Source organism: Pseudorca crassidens, chromosome 4, assembly GCF_039906515.1.
Source record: "Pseudorca crassidens isolate mPseCra1 chromosome 4, mPseCra1.hap1, whole genome shotgun sequence".
Lineage (NCBI taxonomy): Eukaryota > Metazoa > Chordata > Mammalia > Artiodactyla > Delphinidae > Pseudorca > Pseudorca crassidens.
In genome coordinates this window covers 124,818,974-124,840,258 of record NC_090299.1, presented here as the reverse complement: position 1 = coordinate 124,840,258, position 21,285 = coordinate 124,818,974, and the positions used below count along the sequence as shown (strand labels likewise).

General features: G+C 41.3%; 1 protein-coding gene across 11 annotated transcripts in view; it reads right to left on the bottom strand.

Moving 5' to 3' along the window:
• SH3D19 (SH3 domain containing 19) overlaps nt 1-21,285 on the bottom strand; it is a 181,079-nt gene that overhangs the window by 53,339 nt on the left and 106,455 nt on the right. For 4 of the 11 annotated variants that reach the window (XM_067736691.1, XM_067736687.1, XM_067736695.1 and 1 more), the window contains exons 3-7: nt 12,847-12,887; nt 6,792-6,834; nt 4,418-4,556; nt 4,128-4,290; nt 1,830-2,861 (exon numbers count right to left, since the gene is read on the bottom strand). In XM_067736691.1, the coding sequence (XP_067592792.1) occupies nt 1,830-2,861; nt 4,128-4,290; nt 4,418-4,556; nt 6,792-6,834; nt 12,847-12,887 (1,418 nt within the window). Of the gene's footprint in view, nt 1-1,829; nt 2,862-4,127; nt 4,291-4,417; nt 4,557-6,791; nt 6,835-8,224; nt 8,266-12,846; nt 12,888-21,285 lie in introns of all 11 variants that reach the window. The other 7 variants (XM_067736692.1, XM_067736693.1, XM_067736694.1 and 4 more) reach the window with 6 other exon arrangements.

Genomic DNA, 21,285 nt, shown 5'->3' with positions numbered 1-21,285 from the left:
AGTGGTAGAAATCAAGAAACAGAAAAGGCTGAGTAGGAAGCACGATACTGTATTCATGTTGATGTATACTGCTGACCTTCCTTTTTGAAGATGACTGTAATTATCTGCTTGATGACACAGAATAAATTCTCAGCAATTATTAACCAAGTTGCCATTCCCACAGAGTCTAGCAGCGTCTACAGAAGGTGGTTATTATTTTGGCTTGTACTGTTTCCACCCCTGAACAGCCTGCAGCTGTGGGATCTACCCCTCCCTGTCCTACTCTGAACCCTGTTAACACCAAAAGGGTTTAAGTAAGAAAATGGTATAACAAAAACTTGAAAAGTTTTTAATGTGTTGCCTGGTTTAAGGATTCGTGAAAATGCTGAGTACCAACATGATGGAGTGAAAATTAAACTAGACTTAGAAAGAAAAGACAGACTTTGAATCCTGCTTTGGAAAACCGAGTAATTACCCTTTGATCTCTCTCAGTCTCATTTTCTTCATCTGCAAACTGGGGCCAATGATGCCTTGTAAAGGGTTAGGGTAAGTATTAAATTAAATAATGTACGTCTGGACATCTAGCAGAGGGTTTGGAGCTAGGCAGAAGTTCAATATATCCTAATGTTTTTCTTTCCACTCCTTATGGACAAGAGGCATGCTATAGCCAGTTACAATGTTGTGTGCATGATAAATATTTAATAAATATGTGGTTGTTATCATTTAAAATATGCCTGTACTTAGCAGAATTTGGTTTTGAATCACAGAGCTTATATCATTTTGATGCATGTTAAACATTTAGAAGATGACAGCTAACCTTTTGAAAATACTATTACGCTTACATGTTCATAAATTCTGCCCAAGTAAGTAAACAGCAGTGAAAGGAATCTTAGCAATGACAAGTACAGCAGTTTAGTTTGACAAATCGAAGATAAGCTTTACCATCACACTCTCCATTTGAACAGTGTGAGGAAAGAAAACATACTCTCTGCCTCTTGGGAAATCTAATTGTCCCGATCTTGGCAGGAAACTTACAACTGTTGTAGTTTATTTACAAAACTTTCCATTCCCAAGGGAAGGTGTTCTGTGAAGATTATGGAACAACATTCTGCAACATATGGACGGGTTTACTGCTCCTGCCAGAGTCCTCCGCAGGGCTGGCCCCTTTCCCGGCACTCCCGTGGGGCTGGCTCCATCTGAGGAGCCCTTCTGGGGCATGACTTCCCCACTCTGAGAAGTTTCCCTCTCTTCCTCCTAATGCTTGAATCTCCACCTGCCCGAGGAGGGAGCCGGCCTCTCATCTAGTTAAGTCCCTGGTCCCAGTCTGCTTATGTCTGGCTCATGTGAGAGTAATCAACACGTGTGCCTCCCTCTTTCTCCGTCACCATCTCCCCATCCCAGATTTTCCCTTCGCTCTGATTCCATCTCCCACCCGGCTCCTTGTTTCTTTTTTTTTTTTTTTCTGTACGTGAGCCTCTCACTGTTGCGGCCTCTCCCGTTGCGGAGCACAGGCTCCGGACGCGCAGGCTCAGCGGCCATGGCTCACGGGCCCAGCCGCTCCGCGGCACGCGGGATCCTCCCGGACCGGGGCACGAACCCGTGTCCCCCCAATCGGCAGGCGGGCTCTCAACCACTGCGCCACCAGGGAAGCCCCGGCTCCTTGTTTCTTAATCTCGCTGTGTTTCTCCCTGTCTCTACACATCCACACACACACACGTCCACATGCACGCATGTGCACACACATGCACGTCCACGCCTCAATAACTTATTGCCAGAAACGCAAACAGCAGCGCCACTTGAGATGTCCTATGATGAATTTAGATTGCCCTCCTCTTCTGAGTTTTACTCACCCAGAACCATCTCTGAATCAATAGAGTCTTCAGCCAGGTTCCCAGATGGGGCGGGTAAAACCTCATCGTCAAAGCTGATGAGGTCGATGTCCCCCGGAGGCTTGCTTTGCAGAACCGGGACTGGGGGGCTGGCCGGGGGTCCTTCTCCCAGGGACCTGAACGCTTTGGCTTGTGACGCCACGGAGAGTCGGGGAGGCACAGTGATGGGTTTCAGCAAAGCCGCAGGGTAGGGGGGCGCTTCTGAGGCCGCAGGGTAGGGGGCCACTCCTGCAGAAGCTGATTTCTTGGGCAGCAAAGGCCGAGGAGCCGGAGTCGGGGCTTTCTTCCCACTGGCGGGGCTCTCGGCCATGGACCCTCCTCCCAGACTCTCGGGATTAACACTTCGTATGAGGCCAGGATTCGGTTTCTTTGGCAATTCGGGTTTGGTTGCAGGGACGCTCCCTGCTTCTTGCGGTGGAGAGTGTGGGGTGAGGCCTTCCCTAGAGGCCCCCCGGAGTCTGTTTGTGGTCCAGGAGTCCCAGCCTCCAGAGGCTCTGTCAGCTGCCGGTTTGGGAGCCACGGAGGGTTTCCCTGAGGCAGGAGCAGGCCTCGGGGGGACTGTGCGGGGGGCAATTTCTGGCTTCTTGGGCAGTCCCACGCTTTCCGCATTTGTCTGACCCTCAAGTGCTTTGATCCTGGAAACGACGGTATTTGGGCTCCGTTCTGCGTTCATAATGTTCATCACTGCCTGACTGTCCGAGTGGCCGGTATCGTCCCACAGAGGCTGGGGCCGGCTCGGGGTTGCCTCCTCTGGCGTGGCCGCTGGGCTGCTTTTCTGGGGATCCGGCTCTTTAACGTGAGGCTCTCTGGCCACTGGTCTGAGGTTGCTTTTTGATCTTGGTTTGGGCACTGGACATCTTGTAGCACTGGAGTTTTCTGGACAACTCTGTTCTTCAGAAATATCAAAGACTATTAAAGGCGTCTCGTCTGTCAGAGGATCGCTGGCTGAGGCTGCTGGGGAAGGCAGGAGAGGTTTCAGAGGTGCCGGCAGTGCTGACAAGACCAAAACGAACAGAAGCGGCCATGTTATAATTTCAAAGAAAAAGGATACACAGAGTTTAACAATAGACATGTAGACTATCAAGAGATTCTGGTTTCCTTCCTTAGGAAAAAGTAATTCTAAAATCAATGGAGAGATGTTTATATTCAGCTTCCTGCAGGAGGGTTCTTCACATTATATTTATTCATATAGAAATATTCATTATATAATATTTTATTTTTATTTATTTTTTTGTCACACTGTGCAGCATACACGATCTTAGTTCCCCGGCCAGGGATGGAACCCGTGCTTCCACTGCAGTGGAAATGCAGAGTCTTAAGCACTGGACCACTAGGGAAGTCCCTATATAATATTGTAAAACACCATTAAATTCCTGATTCTCAGTAGACTTATCAATGACCATTTCTCTCTTGTCAAAATTCCCAAAATTCTTGCTTTACTTTTCCAGAGTAACTTACTCTCATTTGTTATCTTAATATAATGCTTTTTAAAAGCCTAACAGGACAACCACTTTTAGCATCCTATCAAGTTAAGTGCTAAATATAACAGCTTTCTCAATGGGAATAAAGGGCATCAGCAGTATGAGTTAAAAGGATAATGAGTTAAAAGGATGAGTTAAACCATGAGTTTAATGAGTTAAAAGGATGATGTTTTGGGGACTTCCCTGGTGGCACAGCTGTTAAGAGTCTGCCTGCCAATGCAGGGAACACGGATTCGAGCCCTGGTCCAGGAAAATCCCACATGCCGCGGAGCAACTAAGCCTGTGCGCCATAACTACTGAACCTGTGCTCTAGAGCCTGCAAGCCACAACTACCGAGCTCACATGCCACAACTACTGAGCCCGCGCACCTAGAGTCCGTGCTCCACAACAAGAGAAGCCACCGCAATGAGAAGCCCGCGCACCGCAATGAAGAGTAGCCCCTGCTCGCCACAACTAGAGAAAGCCCGCACGCAGCAACGAAGACCCAACGCAGCCAAAAATAAAATAAAATAAAGAAATTTTAAAAAATAATAAAAAAAGATGATGTTTTTGTGATATGAACTAGGGTGAACCCCAGAGATTGGGGCTGCGGCTTGTGAGGATGAAGAATGGCCTATTATAATAATCACAGCAAACCCAAATAAAGCAAGCACACAGTGATCACGACGACTGGGAAGCAGAGCTCAATGAATTATGCACAAATCGCAAATTATTTTAAAGGCAGGAGCCTACTGACTACTTCCCTAGAACTAGGTCAGAATTAGGGAAGACAAATTACTTGCATTACTTTGAGGCAGATGGTTGTCTATTTCTTCTGAAAAGTCAGTCTGAGTTGCTGAAGTAATAGTGTGCCTTGGAGTGGCAGCAGCATTATTATTATTTGTAGTGTTAACTTGAACTTGGTTGATTTCTTTTATGACTTGTTCATACGATGGTGGGAGCTGTAGAAGGAAGGATGAAGATTTTAGACACCTATGGGTGATAGCCAAGGTGTTAACGGTCTCACTGTTCTTATCTTTGAACTTCATTAAAAATAAAATGCAGAGAGATAATGCGATGTTTACTCACCTCGGCAGGAACCAGCTCACTGGGCCTCCAAGGGCCTGCTCTGGAAGATGGGGGAAATGCCAGTCCTGGGGGTGGGGCTCCTGGAAACCACGAGGTCGGCCTCAGTGGCTCAGCTGCCACAATGGTGATCTCTGGGCGCCTAGCAGACAGAAGCCTCAGTGAGATTTTACAGCCTGGTAACAAGCTATTGTCTATTTGTAAATGTTCAAAGATTCATGAAAATAACTACCACCCAAGAAAGTGACATAAGAACTGCCATAGTCACAGAAATGACCTGTCTGACCTGCACTTTTTCTAACAGTACACCGAGGCAGGCTTCGAGGGAGCATGTGACAGCCATCCTCCATGACACTGGCCTCAGAGAGTTAGAGATGTACCCTGAGTACACTTCGCTCTGCCCTGGCTGATAAGAATGAGGACCAAGACCCATACAACCTCTTCAACCCAGGGCTCTGCTATCTAGCCTATGGCACAAACACAGGGTATCGTAAGACAGAAAAATGCACTGGTTGAATGGAAATGTTTAGTTTTCCGTTATTATAAAGTACATACTCTGAAATGATACTATGTATTAGAAGAACAGCGCCCTCCTCCTCACTCTACCTCTCCCCCATTCAGAATGATCTTTAAGTGTTTAGAGTTTACTTGTTCACTTCTAGACCCTGATGTGTGTGTCTGTGTTCCTGGTCAGTTTGTATAGGAATCTGATGCTTAATCTTCAATACTTGGAGCCACAGTGATTTAGGTGTGGCTTCTTTCATCATTTTCTTAACCTGATTCTACGGTCTCATGTTTACACTTTATTCAACCTGATTTCCTAACAAATACCAACTGCGTGACTCTGAGCAAATCAGTCAACCTCTCTAAGCCTCACTTTTCTCATCTAACAAATAGGTATGATGATACCTCCTCTGCCTTTCTCTAGAACTCTATGGAAAATAAAAATAAAAAGCACTGCCATTATAAAAACTGTACACGTACACACACTCTCATGCTAGCCTGTGAATCAGGAGAAACTGCCCATTGATTAAATGAATTGCATTACCTAAGAACCTCTACTTATAGCTTTTAAAAATTTAAATAACAAGGATTATTTATTAGCACAAATAACTGAAATAAGAACACATATATTCAACATGAGAAAAACGATTAAACAAAGAATATGATCACCTCACAGACAAATATTATTTAAACACAAACAGTCATATATTAGAAGAGATTGGATTGACAAAGGGAAATATAAGATCTAATTATAGAGAAAAATGAGATTCTGAGATGTATGTACAGAATCCTGTTACCTATCTTCATAATCTGGAATGTACTATTCAAAGCTATTAATTGTTGCTATCTTTATGTAGGAGAGTGAGTACACTGTGCTTTATTCTTTATATTTTTATTAGTTTTCCAATATTTTCTGTAATGAGCATGTATTATACTCAGAGTTAGAAAAAGCGGTTCACAAATTGCATTTAGCCAATCCCCTCTTAGACATTATGCTAAGTGTGCCACAGTGAACTTACTTTCACTTCCCTGTGTGGAATCCAAATGAGTCATTCCAATTGTTATATAGCTTTTATCTAACTAGATAATGAATTACTAGTTAACAAATGTTAACCACTATACACGCATTAACCCTTATGACAACCCTATGAGGTAAGTATGATTAGCGCCATTTTAAAGGTGGGGATATAGAAGCTAAGAAAGGTTAAGGAGCTTGCCCAAGGTCACGTGGTGAGAAACGAAGTCAGGATTCTCCTTGCTCTTCATTAGTCAACACGATACTTTAAGAAATCTGACAGTAGGGACCATAAATCTATCTTTCTATTTATCCACCTGTCCACACTTCCATCAATCCTATCATCCGTCTGTCTATTGGTCCTTCCTTCTATCTATCCAGTGACTCACTCCTCCCTGCTCCCCTCCATCCCTCCCTCCCACCAGCCATCTAGCCATTTTTATTCATTCAGCTATCCACCTAGTCTGCCTGACTCTTTTCCTTTCTTTATCCTTCCTTTATTCAATTTTCTATGCTGTCATCAGTTCATTCATCCATGTGACATTTACTAAGTAGCTATGAGGTACAAAGCATTTCTTTGAAGTAGTTACAACAATGCTTCCCATACAGCAGTTGCTTAATAAACATTTTTAGATTGGCTTCAGTAAATAATTACTGTCAAAAGAAGATTTTCAGGCTTGTACTGCTTCTTCTCTCAAGCGAAATCATCATTCAAACTTACAGATTAATTCAGAAAATGTACTGATGAGGCTGTAATACACTCCTTATGAGAGAGAAATATTTAACCTGCTAACTGATGACACACTTTTACTTCATAATTAGCAGAATATATGTCCTCTATTATAAATATAACCATACCTCCTATCTCGATGAAGCTCACTCTGAATAGAAGTCCGAGAAGCTATAAAAGAAAGAATACACTGATAAAGTACAAAATTCGTATATTCAATAAAGGTTTAAATTTTTATAGGATATACTATTGGAAAAAGTTAGCTTATATTTGACATCAGAGAGAATGTATGAATTTTAACATCCATAGTAGAAAAGCAAATCAAAACAATCTTTTCATATGGCATGAAGTTAATTATAGTTATATATCTGAATTGCATAAGAAAATATAGATTTCAAAAACTCCTCAAAGCACATTCCATGGTTCTGAAAAATAATTTGAAGAACGAACAGAGAAAAGACGACAGCTACTAAATAGAAATTGCATGGCAAGAGCATTATGATGACATGAAATAACAGCGGGCAGAAAAAATTTTAAATATCTATTCTAATCCATATTACTACACTTTTGTAATGTTTGTTTATAACTCTATTGTAAAGAGAGTGGAAGTGGTCAAATTTCCATCTATTTTCTAATTTTTCTGGAGTTTTACAAGCCTTAAGTTGTTTTATTACTTACATTAAGAGATAATAATAATACATGCAAAAAGTGTTCAAAGCACTTTTATAAAAATGTTTATAGCAGAGAGTATTATTGTATTTGCAGCACTAACTCTTCCCTTAAACCTCAAACTCAAAAAGCTAGATGGTTTAAGTTTTTTCCAAATTTTATTTTAAAATTAAATTATGTCTTAACCAGATGACCTGGAAAATGTGTCACATATGGGATCACATATTACACACATGTGTAATAGAGAATAATATTTCTATTTTAAGGAGCACATTTAAAAGATACCTTTCAAAAAAAATCTTCAAATACTATACTGTAAAAATTTGTGGACAAAGGGGAATTTGTTTCAGATATAAACTACTTCTACTTTCCTATGTCTCCAATACTCTACTTTTTCAATTCTTCTGACTTGAAAAGGTTGAAGGTATGAATCTTTTCTTTCTTCCTCCTATTAAGTTCTGGTTCTCTCTGAACAAGGAGGATGCCAAAGCTGGAAGGCAGGGGTGAAGACGGGAGGTGGGGATGAAATTTAGGCTGGGGTTGGAGCTGTGACAGCGAACCTACGTGGGGTTAGCAAAGCAAACCTGACATCTGAAACCATAACCCTTGGATCTAGAGTTGGAGGATGTTCTGTACTCATACCATCAACGGGTATGATGGACTAGTACATTTCTATCAAGAGTTAACCAAGTTGAGGTGCATTTTCTCTACTGGAATAAAGGAGGACTGAGAGGCTAAAGCTCTGAGTGGCAGGTCTGATTTGTAAGAACGGTTTCATTAAGTCAGAGGCTCACCGAGCGTGATACAATCCCATCACCACCATCACTAAAGCCAGAATCAGCAGACACAGCACTTTTAAAAGACATCATGTTATTTATCGTCACACACATACCTCGTCCACGGGGCATTTTTGCTGTGCACTATTCATGAGTGCTAAGGGAAAAAAAGATGGGGTTACAGAAGAGGAAAGGGAGAAAAAAGAGTGAATGCAGTTGCCTAAGCTCTAAAAAGAATAAGCAGCAAAACTGTCTTGTCATGCCACTGTTTCTACCCACCTCTGTGCTTCGATGGAAAAGTTGATGAACCATAGTTTCAGAGAGTAAAGAAATATGTTGCAGGCAAAGATATATCTGTACAGACCAGGATATCCACACATATAACCACGGTTAAAAAAAAAAAAAAATCTTCCTACAGTTTTTAGTAACAGTGCCAAAAAAAAAAATCTAAAAATCATTCTGCAAAATCGATTTGCTACTTCGACAGGGATCAATTTTAAAGTATGAATAGTACTCAAAAGGTAATTCAGTAGTCAGTTTACATCTTTCAAATCAGTGGCCTTCCACTTGATTCTGCCCCTTCACCCCAGCGGTCATTAGTAACAGCACCCCAACCCCCGGTTGGCACAGTGGTATTCCCGCACTGCATGCAGCAGGATGAGGGGAGAGAAGGGCTCCCAGTCATGCTTACAGACCTTCTCCACACTCTTGGAGAAACACTTGCTCTCCCCTCTCCTGCTCTGAGTTTTTTTTTTTTTTCTCATATTCACTCATCTTTGAAATCTCTTTTTTCTCTTGATCCTTATAAAATGACTGGCACTTTTTGTCAGTTTTGAACAAGTTTAGTAGCTAGAAACACTTTAGATTTTCATGGCAGATTTTCATGTAGTGCCTCACATTCTTCCTGCTAATTTCTCAACTATCTGCTTAATCTCATTCTCACTTTCCCAGATTAAACAGATTTGATGTGGTTGTTACCAGGAGACTCAAATTTGCCCCCAGAGCCCACACAGAACATGTTCCTTTTAAACCCTGCCACACAAGGCCGGTCTTCCATGCATTTTGGATTAAGGCCGCAGAATAAAGGCAGGTTTTTCAGTCAAAGTTATATCATTTTACAGAACTATTTTCAAACTTTTCTAGTTCATATGGCTAAATTCTAAGTACAGGGCAAATTCATATTCAGCTGTTTATAAAAGACTGCGATCTGGATTTGCATTATTAGCACTAATAAAGAATTCTCCTAAGTTTCCACAGGATCATAAGCCTGGAGGGACCCCCCCCCCTTTTTTTTTTTTTAGTAAATTTCTGCTTTAAAAAATTTTTATTTATTTATTTATTTTTGGCTGTGTTGGGTCTTCATTGCTGTGCGCAGGCTTTCTCTAGTTGCGGTGAGCAGGGGCTACTCTTTGTTGCGGTGCGCGGGCTTCTCATTGCGGTGGCTTCTCTTGTTGCAGAGCACGGGCTCTAGCGGTTTGGGCTTCAGCAGTTGTGGCACGCGGGCTCACTAGTTGTGGCAGGAGGGCTCAGTAGTTGCGGCTCGTGGTCTCTAGAGCGCAGGCTCAGTAGTTGTGGCGCACGGGCTTAGTCGCTCCGCAGCATGTGGGATCTTCCTGGATCAGGGCTCAAATCTGTGTCCCCTGCATTGGCAGGTGGATTCCCAACCACTGTGCCACCAGGGTTGGAGGCACCCTTAATGATCATCCTACTCCAACCTTACAGATGAGGAGACTGAGATCAGAGAGGGTCAATGAATTATCCCACCTCACACAGCTCATATGGGAAGGGCTGGGAGCAGTTTGCTTCTTGAACTAAACTCTTTGTGGAGCCAGGAGAGCTGGATGCTAATCCTAATTTTAAATAATTCAAAATTATCAATTAAATGATTGTCAGAAGAAAAAAACACAAAGAAGGATTATTATATTACAAGCATCCTTGCTCCAGTGCTACCTTACCAATGAAAATCACAATAATAAAAATAACTCACTAACTACATTTGCTTGGGACAGGGTATAAACTAGAGGTGTTTGACATGATAACAGGAACACCCAAGGAGTGGAAAGCTCAAAATGGCCCTGGAGTCAGGAAGTCTAGGTTCACATCTCAGATCTACCTTGTGAGGCCATTTAATCTCCGAGACTCAGTATCCCTACCATCTGTAAAATGGGGTTAACGCCTACCACGCAGAGTGTTATTTTACAATGTAAGTGAATAGTTCCTGACTCACAGAAAGCAATAAATACTAGTTAAGTCTGTGAATTTCAAAGAATAATTTTCTCTTAAAAAGTCAATGAAAGGAAAAGCACGAACTTCCAGAAACATCCACTTAGAACACTTTCAAGATCTTTGCCCAAAATATTTAGGGCTCCCAAGAAGGAACACAAAAGGAAGGATCTCAAGTCTTGATTGGATCCAGAATCATTATGAAAGAATTTAAAATACAACCAGTTAAGGAATATTACTTTAACAATGTGATAAAGTCTTTCTCCTTGCCAAGGATAGATGACCGAGTCTGGGATAGGAAAGCAAACATTTTAATGAGTTGGCTAAGGCAAAATTTGCTTACAACTTTTTCTTACAGAATGGGCAAAAAGGGAAAACATAGAGGGAATGACACAATTATTCTTCATTCCGTATTTACGTGGCAGCACCTGAGGATCTGTTTGGCCTTCTTGCCTAAATGTCAGGAATAAATACAACCAACACGTATTTCTTCAGTGCATACAAAGTGAGTGACATATAAGAATTAAAAGATCACTGGGTTATTATTTTTAAAGACACCTCAAAGCAGGCGTTTTCCCTCTGTTTCATCTCCTCCTCCCTCCCTCTCTCCTAGGGCCCTGCTTCACTATTTCCTCTCTTCTCCTGCTCCAATCTGGTCTCACCCCTAGTTCCTCCCTCCCCAAGTCTCCAGGCTTCCTCATCCTACACAGTGTATAAATGTGCCCAGATTTCCTCTCTGCTTGACCCTCCATCCTTCTCCTCCTGTTTACCACCACGGTTCATGAAAGAGTAGCCTACTCAGCTGCCCCAACCTCACGAGCTCCATTCATTGTTGAAATGAAGTGTGGCTTCCAGCTTCAACGTTCTCCTGAACCTGCCCGCTCCAAGGTCACTGCTGAGCACCGCACTCAACGGCCTATTCTCAGCTCCTGTCACCTCACCTGCTGCAGCATTAAGAGCTATTTGTGGCTCACTCATTCTCTTTGAAAACCTCTCCCCCCTTGACCTCTAACATATAGCTGTCTCCTAGTTTTTCTATTACTGGGATCATTCTTTTTCAGCTTTTTTTGGCCCACTCCTCCTTAGCTGCCTTCTCCTAAGCCTTGCAGGGCACTGGGGCCTCAGTGTAAGCAAGTGCCATGCTGGAGGACCTACGGGAACTCAGGAACGGATTACAGTCCCCAACAAATCCCTTCTGAAACCCAAGAGGGAGGAAAGGTAAGAAGCCAGGGAACAAAGGCAGGGGCCAGCAGACAGGACTCGGTGAGAGGACCTCACGCCTCTCTGGCCCTATGGAACCTTAAAGGCACAGCTTGATCTCTGACACCAATATTTCCTAAGATTCTGTCTTTTGTCACCTTCTCTATTCTCTTGTTTTTTTTCTTTTTCTTTTTCACCTTCTCTGTTCTCAACACTATCTCCTTAAATACTGAGCGACTCCCAAGGTTTTCCCTATAACCTTAATTACCCCGAATTGTATCTTCAGCAAGAACATCTTGCCTAAATTCCAAACCCTACTTTCCTTTTTAAATTCCCTCCCTGCCCCATCTGCCCCTTTCTCCCCAAGGGCTCTAAGGCATATAAAGTTACCACGAATTTTTCATTTTCATATATGAATTCCCATCAATATCCACTGTGGCATTCCCACACCTTCATAATTCACCACCACCAACAAAAAATTAAACGTGGGAAAGCGTGGAATATCTTTCTGTGTTGCCACCTGACAACTTTTTCACTGCAATGGCTCAAATGCATGCTCTTCACACCTGTGGAGATCCTAAATTCATACTAAATATTATAACTTATGTTTCTAGAAATAGGATACATTCTCCTCAGGGTGGTGACCTCAGCTCAAAGAATGCGAAGAACATTTAATATTCCTTTCTTATCTTTTTAAAAATAAAAACAGGTAATCCATGCGTTTTTTGGAAAAGGGACATTTGCAGAGCCTTTTATTAAAAAGAATGTTGAACTCCTGCACCCAAAGCAAGTTTTAAGGCTTTAACCAAGAAGTAAAGTCAGAAAGTATGAACGCGCCATTTTAGAGAGAATTCTGTTACAGCACTTCTAGCATGTATGTGGAAGTGTGAGCTGATCTCCATAAGCATTTATTTACAGAGTCAAATTAAAATACTGTGGAAGTAAATCAATAACAAAGGACAGGGTTTGATATTTTTGAAACCCATCAGATGTCTCCACCTATAGAAAATGGTTACATACAATTTATATTAGATCATTAAAATTGACTACATAATATAGTTTTGTTTTTTTTTTTTAACAGCTTAGTTCTCTAGAGAAAAATACTGTTCTGAGGAACTCGCTTATCAATAAACAGAAGTTGAAAAGAACGCTGAAAACCTAGCTGCTTGTCTGAAATGGTTTATTATTCCTCAGGAGAAGCTACTCTTGTCAGATTCTTTGTAAGATTCATCAAATACAATCACTTGCTGGAAATCTAAATCATCATTCAAAATTATTGCAGAGGAAAATACAGAGCAGGAAGAAACAAACTTACATCTCTTGATTACTGCTCTAATGGATGACAAGGGTCCTTGGCTAGAAAAAGAAAGAAAGAAAAATTATTACACATTGATTAATCCTTTTAAAGAAGGATTACTTACAATGCCAGGTCATTTCTGGGACTCAAATGGCTCCAAGCAGCAAGTTTGATACATGAGTTACTGGTCTATCCTATTTAAGAAACATAAATTTTAAAACTTTTCAAATTGCCTTTGATATTTAGGATGCTTTATGGGAACTGACGAGGCTGGTGAGGTGTCTACGGCATAAATAAAATTTTGCCTTAAGCTTGCTTTCATAGCTATCTACATACTGAGTCTTCCAGTGAACTTCTGGACACTACTTGAAATCAGGTAGAAATTACATGGCGCCCCAAAGAATTCTGACCCCCCTATATCTCTTTTGTGTTTGAAATCAGAATTCCTGTCTTCTCATATCAGATCAAAATAGATCATTTTTAGAGTCAATTTGACCTCAGGCCCAACAGCATTTCTTTCAAAGATTAGAATTAAAAGTATCACCACCTAAAAATAGAAGTCTTCTGCTTGCTTTGAGTTTTGTTCAATAGCTGGTTGGTCCTAGCTACCCCGGACTATGTGACCTTGGGCGAGTCACAGAAGCCTTCTGAGCCTCACCTTACTCACTGGCCAAAACTCTCCAGCCGCAAAGGTTAGTGCTTCTAGTTTGCAAGGTTGTTTGCTCATTTGTTTCTTGTCTTTATTCAAACCAGCTGGATTAATTATCTTTGGAGTCATTTAGAAAAAATATACAACCATGAACTTTTAATGATGTGATTTAGGGAAAAAAAAACTTGTTTATAAATTTTTTTTTCAGAATGGTTTTAAAAAAATTTATACTTATTTTTGAATTTGTGCTCTTTTAAAGTTTATGCTTGTGGTAATCTGTATAAATCCTCTTGCCAGTTACTTAGGTAGATAAGATAAAACTTCAGGAAGATACAATGATATATCAGTTCATTTTATGGGAGGGATACTTTAAGAATATACTATTCTGACAGACAAGAAAAAAAAAAGCTCCAGGAGGTCTCCAATATTATGAAGCTAGGATCGTAATATAAAAATATAAGTATTTTCAGCAATACTTATTTTTTTTAAAAGGTTCTTGAAGTCTTTCTGTAGACAACTACTTAAAAAAATTATATAAGGTAACACAGAAGAGGCAACAGCACTAAAATGCAAATAGGATGACTGAAGTTTTCAGAAGAAACTTCTTGGTGTAAAAGTGCAGAGACTGCATGTTAGTATTATGTTGACTCAGGTACAGTAATTAAAAAGATCAGAAACAGTACTTAGAAGCAGGGCTCAAAAAGCCAAAGTTTAGGGGACTTCCCTGGCGGTCCAGTGGTTAATACTCTGCGCTTCCACTCCAGGGGGCAAGGGTTTAATCCCTGGTCAGGGAACTAAGATCCCGCATGCCGTGTGGCAGGGTCCAAAAAAAAAAAAAAAAAGCAATGCAAAGTTTCATGTATGTATCCAGGCAGGGTATAAGGGATGTTATTGAATGTCTCCACTGATCTGAAGGGATGTTACAACACTCTGTTACCTTTGTGAAGGAGAAAGGTATATTGACTAGGGTGGAACACGGTAGGGGTCATTTGGGTTGAACTGTTTCCTCCCTAAAAAAGATACGTTGAGGTCCCAACCCCTAGTACCTCAGAATGTGACCTTATTTGGAAATAAGGTCAATACAGATGTCATTACTATAGTGAAGATGAGGTCATACTGGAGTGGGGTGGGCCCCTAATTCCAATGTAACTGGTGTCTTTAGAAGAAGACCATGTGAAGACACAGACGCAAAGGGAAGACGCCATGGAGGTGGGGAGACAGGGATGCAGCTGCAAGGCGAGGAACACCGAAGACACTGGCAGACCCCCAGAAGCTAAGAAGAGGCAAGGAAGGACCCCCTGCGGCTTTCAGAGGGAGCGTGACCCCTCTGACGGGCTGGATTCCAAACTTCTAGACTCTAGAACTGTGAGACAATAAACTTCTGTTGTTATAAGTCACTCAGTTTATAGTATTGTTAGGGCAGCTCTAGGAAACTAATACAGGGTGGCCTTCAGGGGTGCTGAGTAGGTGTGATAATTCGTGGCGCTGTACACTTTGTGTATTTTTCTGTATGTTATACTTTAATAAAAAGTTGTGTGTCGGGGGTGGAAACTTTGGCACAAAATAGAATTTTGACTGAGGTCAGCTCAGGTTCTACAATTCAAGACTTGCAGCATCATGTTCAGGCTAGATCTAAAAACCAACCAAACCAAGCAACCATCTTATGTCTAAAACAACATCTTCCAAGCTCTAAAGTTCTCCTTTAGAGGTTGACAGGTTTTGTGGACGGGAGAATTAGAAAGAAGGCCAGTGGTCCAACACATCTCTATGGGAAGCAGTTTTGGGAGATGCTGGAGCAGCCTCCAGGCTGTGCAGTGCATACAATGTCTGTATCTCAAACATAGCTGTAGGTGCAAAATCTGGGGTTTTGAAGATGCGCCTTTATCTCCATCTTTCTGCAGAGCCCAGACTGCAGTGGAAGGTACCACTCTCTAGTCTTAAGACCTCAGAGGAATCCTCCCTCAGCACGAGCTCAGGCTCATGTCTCAGCTGGGAACATCCAGGCAGGATGGCCACCACGGGACAGTAGACACGGCCACATGACCCCTGGTCAGAGGAGGGGGCAGCAGAGCCTGTTCTGGGTCCAACTGCCCATATTCACTTTTGGCGCCTCTGCCTGTCAGCTGGTGTGACTTTGTGCAAATTAAATTACTTAGCTTCTCCAAGGCCCCTCGTTTCCTCACGTATAAAATCAAGAATAACTCAACTCCTGCATGAGGTCATTGTGAACAGTAAGAGAGAGAATCCATTAAAGCATTTGACACAGTGCCTGGAACAAAGTGTGTGTTCGTTCAATAAACGCGAGCCGCTATTAGCATGATTCATGTTTGTTCACAATCTTTAGGGCCATCACAACACATCTGACAACACATACGACCCTTGACAGGGTCTCACTTTGGGGTCTGATATCATACAGATAGTAGGCCTAACAGTTTATGTTTTTAAGAGATTTTTTTTCTTTGAGATTCACTTGCTCTCCTCTGGTTTCTGCTCTTCAGACAGAACCTGAGCCCAGGCCCCTCCATGGCAAAACACAGGACTGTGAAACTGCATCTTTAACTCCATTCTAATTTTATAAGCCCACGTCCTGGCGCCTGGCAGAGCTGACCCAGATCTTTTGCCTTCTGCTCTTCAAGCACTGCTGCCCTATTATCAGGTGCCCTTGTTCTTGGTGCGGCAGATAAACCCACTACAGAGTATGAGAGTCAAAGAACCTTCCAAGGGAAACGAGGGCTTGGGGAAATGGCTTTCGATCCTGAGGAGGAGAACCAAAAGTTGCGGTCAAGACAGAACTGTCTCAGGTGTGACTCCTGATGCTGATTTGTCTTCCTCCAGGACTCTGGGGTCCCCAGCTGTTCACGGTCCCCTTCTATCCTTTCTTCCCACTTTCTCCCAATAGCCCTTCCCAGGCTGTGCTGTAGGATCACTCTCTCCCACTGTTTTTGCAGAGAACCTTGCTTAGTTGTTAAGAAAGTGTCTTTAACAAAGAAAATTGCATTAAAAAAAAGTTTCTCAACATAATGAAATGAGATTTCAGCAATGAAGATGACGATGAGAACAGCTTATTATTACGTGTGCCAAACACACGATCCATTTTGAAAATGAGGAGGAAACTGAGGCTTAGAGGTTAGGGCTGCAGTCACACAGCTGGTGAGTGGCAGAGCCAGATGTGGATTCACTAGTGTCTGATTATAATCCAAAAGTCTACAATTCAGGCTTGGGTGGATGGGTGTTAAGTTTCTGAATGTTCCACTGTTCCACAAAGTTCAATATGTAAGCAAATCACCCCTAGGCATAAAGCTGGCCCCCAAAATTTCACATTGAAGTTTCATCCAGACTCTGCAGATGACAGGAAAGAACAAAATAAAAGTTGCTAAGTATGACACTGTAATGTTGTCAACAACAGCAAACACAATGGTTGTTCTTAATCTCATCTAAGAAAATTCAATCTCTCTTTATTTTGGATCATGTTTTATCAAAATAAAACAGACTAAAAAAAATCTTTATCCAACTTTCAAAGCAACAGCTTGTTCCCAAGTTTCAATTCATTGCCCCACCACTCTCTCTGGTAAGGAAAAAAACTGTTTTCCCAAATCCAGGAGTTGCTGGATTTGGCTTGTCTGGTAAACAAATCAGAACAGTGCCTGCAAGTGCCCATCCCACAACATCTTATAGGTTTTGGAGTTCTTTCTATGTGCAGAGGCAACTGAGTATATTTTTAAAAATGCACTCTATATAAAAATCCTCAATAAAGGCCATGGGCATATCATTAGAGTACTAGTTAATAAAGCCATCAGCTTAACAAGGAGTTAAACTAATGTGATCTAGAGGTACAGCCCTCTAGTCAAGCTGATAAAGCTGCCAGTGAACATAAACGTTATCTCCTTGTACGTAGCATCTTCTCCAAAGGCTCTCAACATTTGGACTGATTTATCTCCACCTCCCAGCAGAAAGGTTTAACCAGATCCGTGCGATATTTGCAGGCTGGAAGAGGTATTCTGTCTTATCCATTCTCTCATACATCTAATACTTATTACATGTATAATATGTACCAGGCACCAGAAATGCCTTGAAAGCACAGACTCTGACCTTGGTGAGAAAGACAGATACTGCAACTGCTTTCCTATTAATAGTATACAGGGGTAGGCACAAGGTGCTGTGAAGGCACAGAAGGTATACATCACTCAATCTTGGGGTCCAAGGAGAGGCTTCTAACATGTGACATGTGTCTTGACTGAGACCTGAAGAATGTGTAGGAGGAAAGGTTCTAAAGAGAGAGCGTCAGGTAGCAAACCATCAGGAGTAAAGAGATTGAGCATGGTTTGAGCCCCACATTTGAAGAAGCCATAGTCAAAGATAAGAAGGGAATGGAACCCAAATGCCATGCCAAAGGATGTGGGAACATGCTACAGAGGGCAGTGTTGATGCCAGGCATGACTAGCTAGGTCAAACACTAAGAATCCATGGGTCAGGGATATGACAGCAAAGTGCTTCAAAAGCAAGTAGGAATTTGTCTGGGACATCTCCCTAGAACAAGCCCTGTTGACTGTAGCTGGTCTGTATGCACCAGCCATGATGTTTATGGCATGCCTGACATTTTTAAAGGGTTTATGAATAAACCCAGGAGTCTGGCATTACATGTCTTCTTTTTTTTTTTAACATCTTTATTGGAGTATAATTGCTTTACAAGGGTGTGATAGTTTCTGCTATGTAACAAAGTGAGTCAGCTATATATATACATATATCCCCATATCTCCTTCCTCTTGCGTCTCCCTCCCACCCTCCCTATCCCACCATATGTCTTGAATTGTGGGTAGATCCATATTTTTAGGAACTAAATATATGAATGATAGGGTTGACACACTCACGTTCTAAAAAATAAGTAATGAGTAGATGTAGGAAAAAGAAGATAAAAGTGAGCAAGAGGAGGTTTCTGGAAGTTCCAGAAAGGCACTGGAGAAGTCTAGGGTGTCTTATTCAAACATGCATTTATTCACGTATGGAGTTCTCACTATGTATCTGACATTTTGCCACAAACTGGGGACACAAATATTGGTAATCAATACCCTCTTCCCTCAAGAAGTATGCAATCTTATTGACAAGATCAACAAATAAAAGATATAAACAGGATATGAAAAAAATGTTATATAAGGTATTACGGGAGTTCAAAAGAGGAGTGTCTAAGTTTAGCCCTGGGAGAGGTGAGGAAAAGACAGAGCTGATGCTTGAATAGAACTAGTGCAGGTTTTCTCACCTTTGGTACTGCCGACATTTGTTAAGGGGGCAGGGGTAGGGGGCTGTCCTGCGTATTATAGGAGGATTCGCAGCATCCCTGGCCTATATGTACCAGATGCCAAAAGCACACTCCCCCCACCCCTCTGCAGTTCTGACAACCCAAAATGTCTCTAGACATTGCCAAATGTCCCCTGGAGGAAAACTGCCCTCAGTTGGACCACTAAGCCAATGGCAACAAAAAAGAGTAACAGTGTTTATACAGATGGGAAAGATGTTGGCTTTGCCATTTCCGGCTGCCAAGTTGATGGTGGCAGCAGTTGGAATAAATGGGGCAGGGGTAGAGGCTCAATGCGAGGGAATAGGACAAAGGCAGTGATGAGAAGAGAAGAAGTAAAAGAAATTTCTAGCACCAAGAACAGTTTTAGAAAAGCGGTACTATGGCTATATCAGGTGAAAAAATTAGTCTTTCTAAGAAGGAACATAAGAAGTCAGTCATTCTATGAAAATAACCTTTTTAAGTCAGGTGTTTACAAACCAAGGATTATGTGCACGGCTTTTTTTATGATACTAATTTCAGGACTACAATAAACCTTGACTTGCTGCACTGCAGAAAAAGAAATCATTACATATATAGCACTTTTATAAACAAAGCCTTGGGCCAACCTTGATTTGCTTCTCAAAACAGAAAGCACTAGTGTTACAGAATAACAAAAATACTTGTGCTTTCATCTTCTGCGTGCATCAGTCAAAATTTATCACCCTATATTGCCTGCTAGATGAAGACAATATCATGTAATGGGAGAAGAAAGTATGAGTTAGTAAATAATATTTTGCCACTGAGACAAATATAAAGCTATGATGTCATTTTAAAAGTGTCTACGTTAATATCATCATCATAATACGTAGAGCCAGATCTGATACACTGTGGGGAATGGAAAAAAATAAGATTAAGTGTAGTTATCTGAAACTAATGAAAACAAATTATGTTTTAGGTCTAAAACTCTGATTGGCTTCCATAAAGTTTGGGTATGGCAAGGGGAGTGAATTCCTTCTTCAGAATTAGAAAATAAAGGTTAGTAAAGAAAAATAATTGAGGTCCAATTAGAATGACTTTTGCTAAAGTTAAAAACTAAAACGATAAAATACTTCTATTAATACTTTGAAAGCTTTAGGCAAAAAGTTGTATGAGTTCTGAGTTTACTAACTTTCTTTTTCATCACCTTGACAGCTCAAGTGTAATCACTGAGATCTATAATATAACATCAAGTTACATCAGGTATTTTTCTACTTAATCTTTTTCAAAGACAAGAAAATCATATGTATAACCTTTATTTACATATTTGGTTTCTGGACAAACAAAGTTAATACATATTTAAATGAGTTTCATTAACACACTCTATGTGTTACAAAATTTGTAAAATGAGTTCTATTGACAGTGTGCCGGTGAACCTGAAGAATACAGAGGACAGGCAGAAAGAAAGCAAACAGAATGCATGATGTACCTCCGGGGTATCATGACTGCAGTGGGAAAAGGACAGAATCTGGAGCTGGCCAGAGACCTGCTTTCCTATTTGTGTGAGCTCGGCCAATTTACTTCCTTGCTGGGATTGTTTCTTATTTGTAATATGTGGATACGAATGCCCATCTTTTGGCTTGTTACTAAAACTGAATGAAAAAATACTACATAAGATACACAGCACGGTGCTTGGCATTTATTAGAGTCTCAAAAAATGTTAGTTCTCTTTCCCACCCTGTTTGCCAATACACAAACTTCTGGAGTCCATAATTACATGTGGTTGAAATTTTTGGAGCTATTCTGCCCACGCCAGTTGAGTTGCCCTGTAGTTATCATAACCCTACCTTATAAATTCACATAATTGACCATTCGCATTTCAGTTGCAATGATTATTCACAACTTAACAACCATTCTGAGTTTCACAATGCATGCTTCTCATGTACCTAATCTCCTACGAAGCTGAGCAACAACAAAGCCGAGAGAACAAAGCAGACCTCCAGGCTTTTGTGAGCGCTGTATTTTCCCCATTGAGAACACAGATCTCTGTTCCTTTAGGTCATGCTTCCCATGACGTTTTTCACAAAATGGGCATGGTGATCAGTAGCTCTGCAGAGTTTCATATTTCTTTAGCTCTATTAAAAGACAAATCCCACAAAAGTGTTCAAAGATCCTGCAAAGAGGCTTTCAGCTCTACTATTAATAACTAGAGTACATTTAAAATTAGAATATGTTGCCCTGTCCTTTCCAATGCTTTTTGGTTTTTTCTTTTTTTCCCCACACATGCATGTCTCGACTTCCTAATTAGCCTGCAAACTTCTCAAGGAAAGAGACGGTCTCCACTCGTTTTTATAGTGCAGCTCAGTGGGATCACGTGCTCACTGAACTAATGCAAACTCAATCCTACTCACAGACAGAAACACATGTAACTTGAATAGTACAGGTGATCCCACCTACAATCTACTTAATAAGCAAATCCCCAGAAATAATTTTGCTGCTGGCTTTGTTCTGTTGGTTTCAGTTCCCAGGTACATCTTGTATGCACATCTTGCCAAAAGTG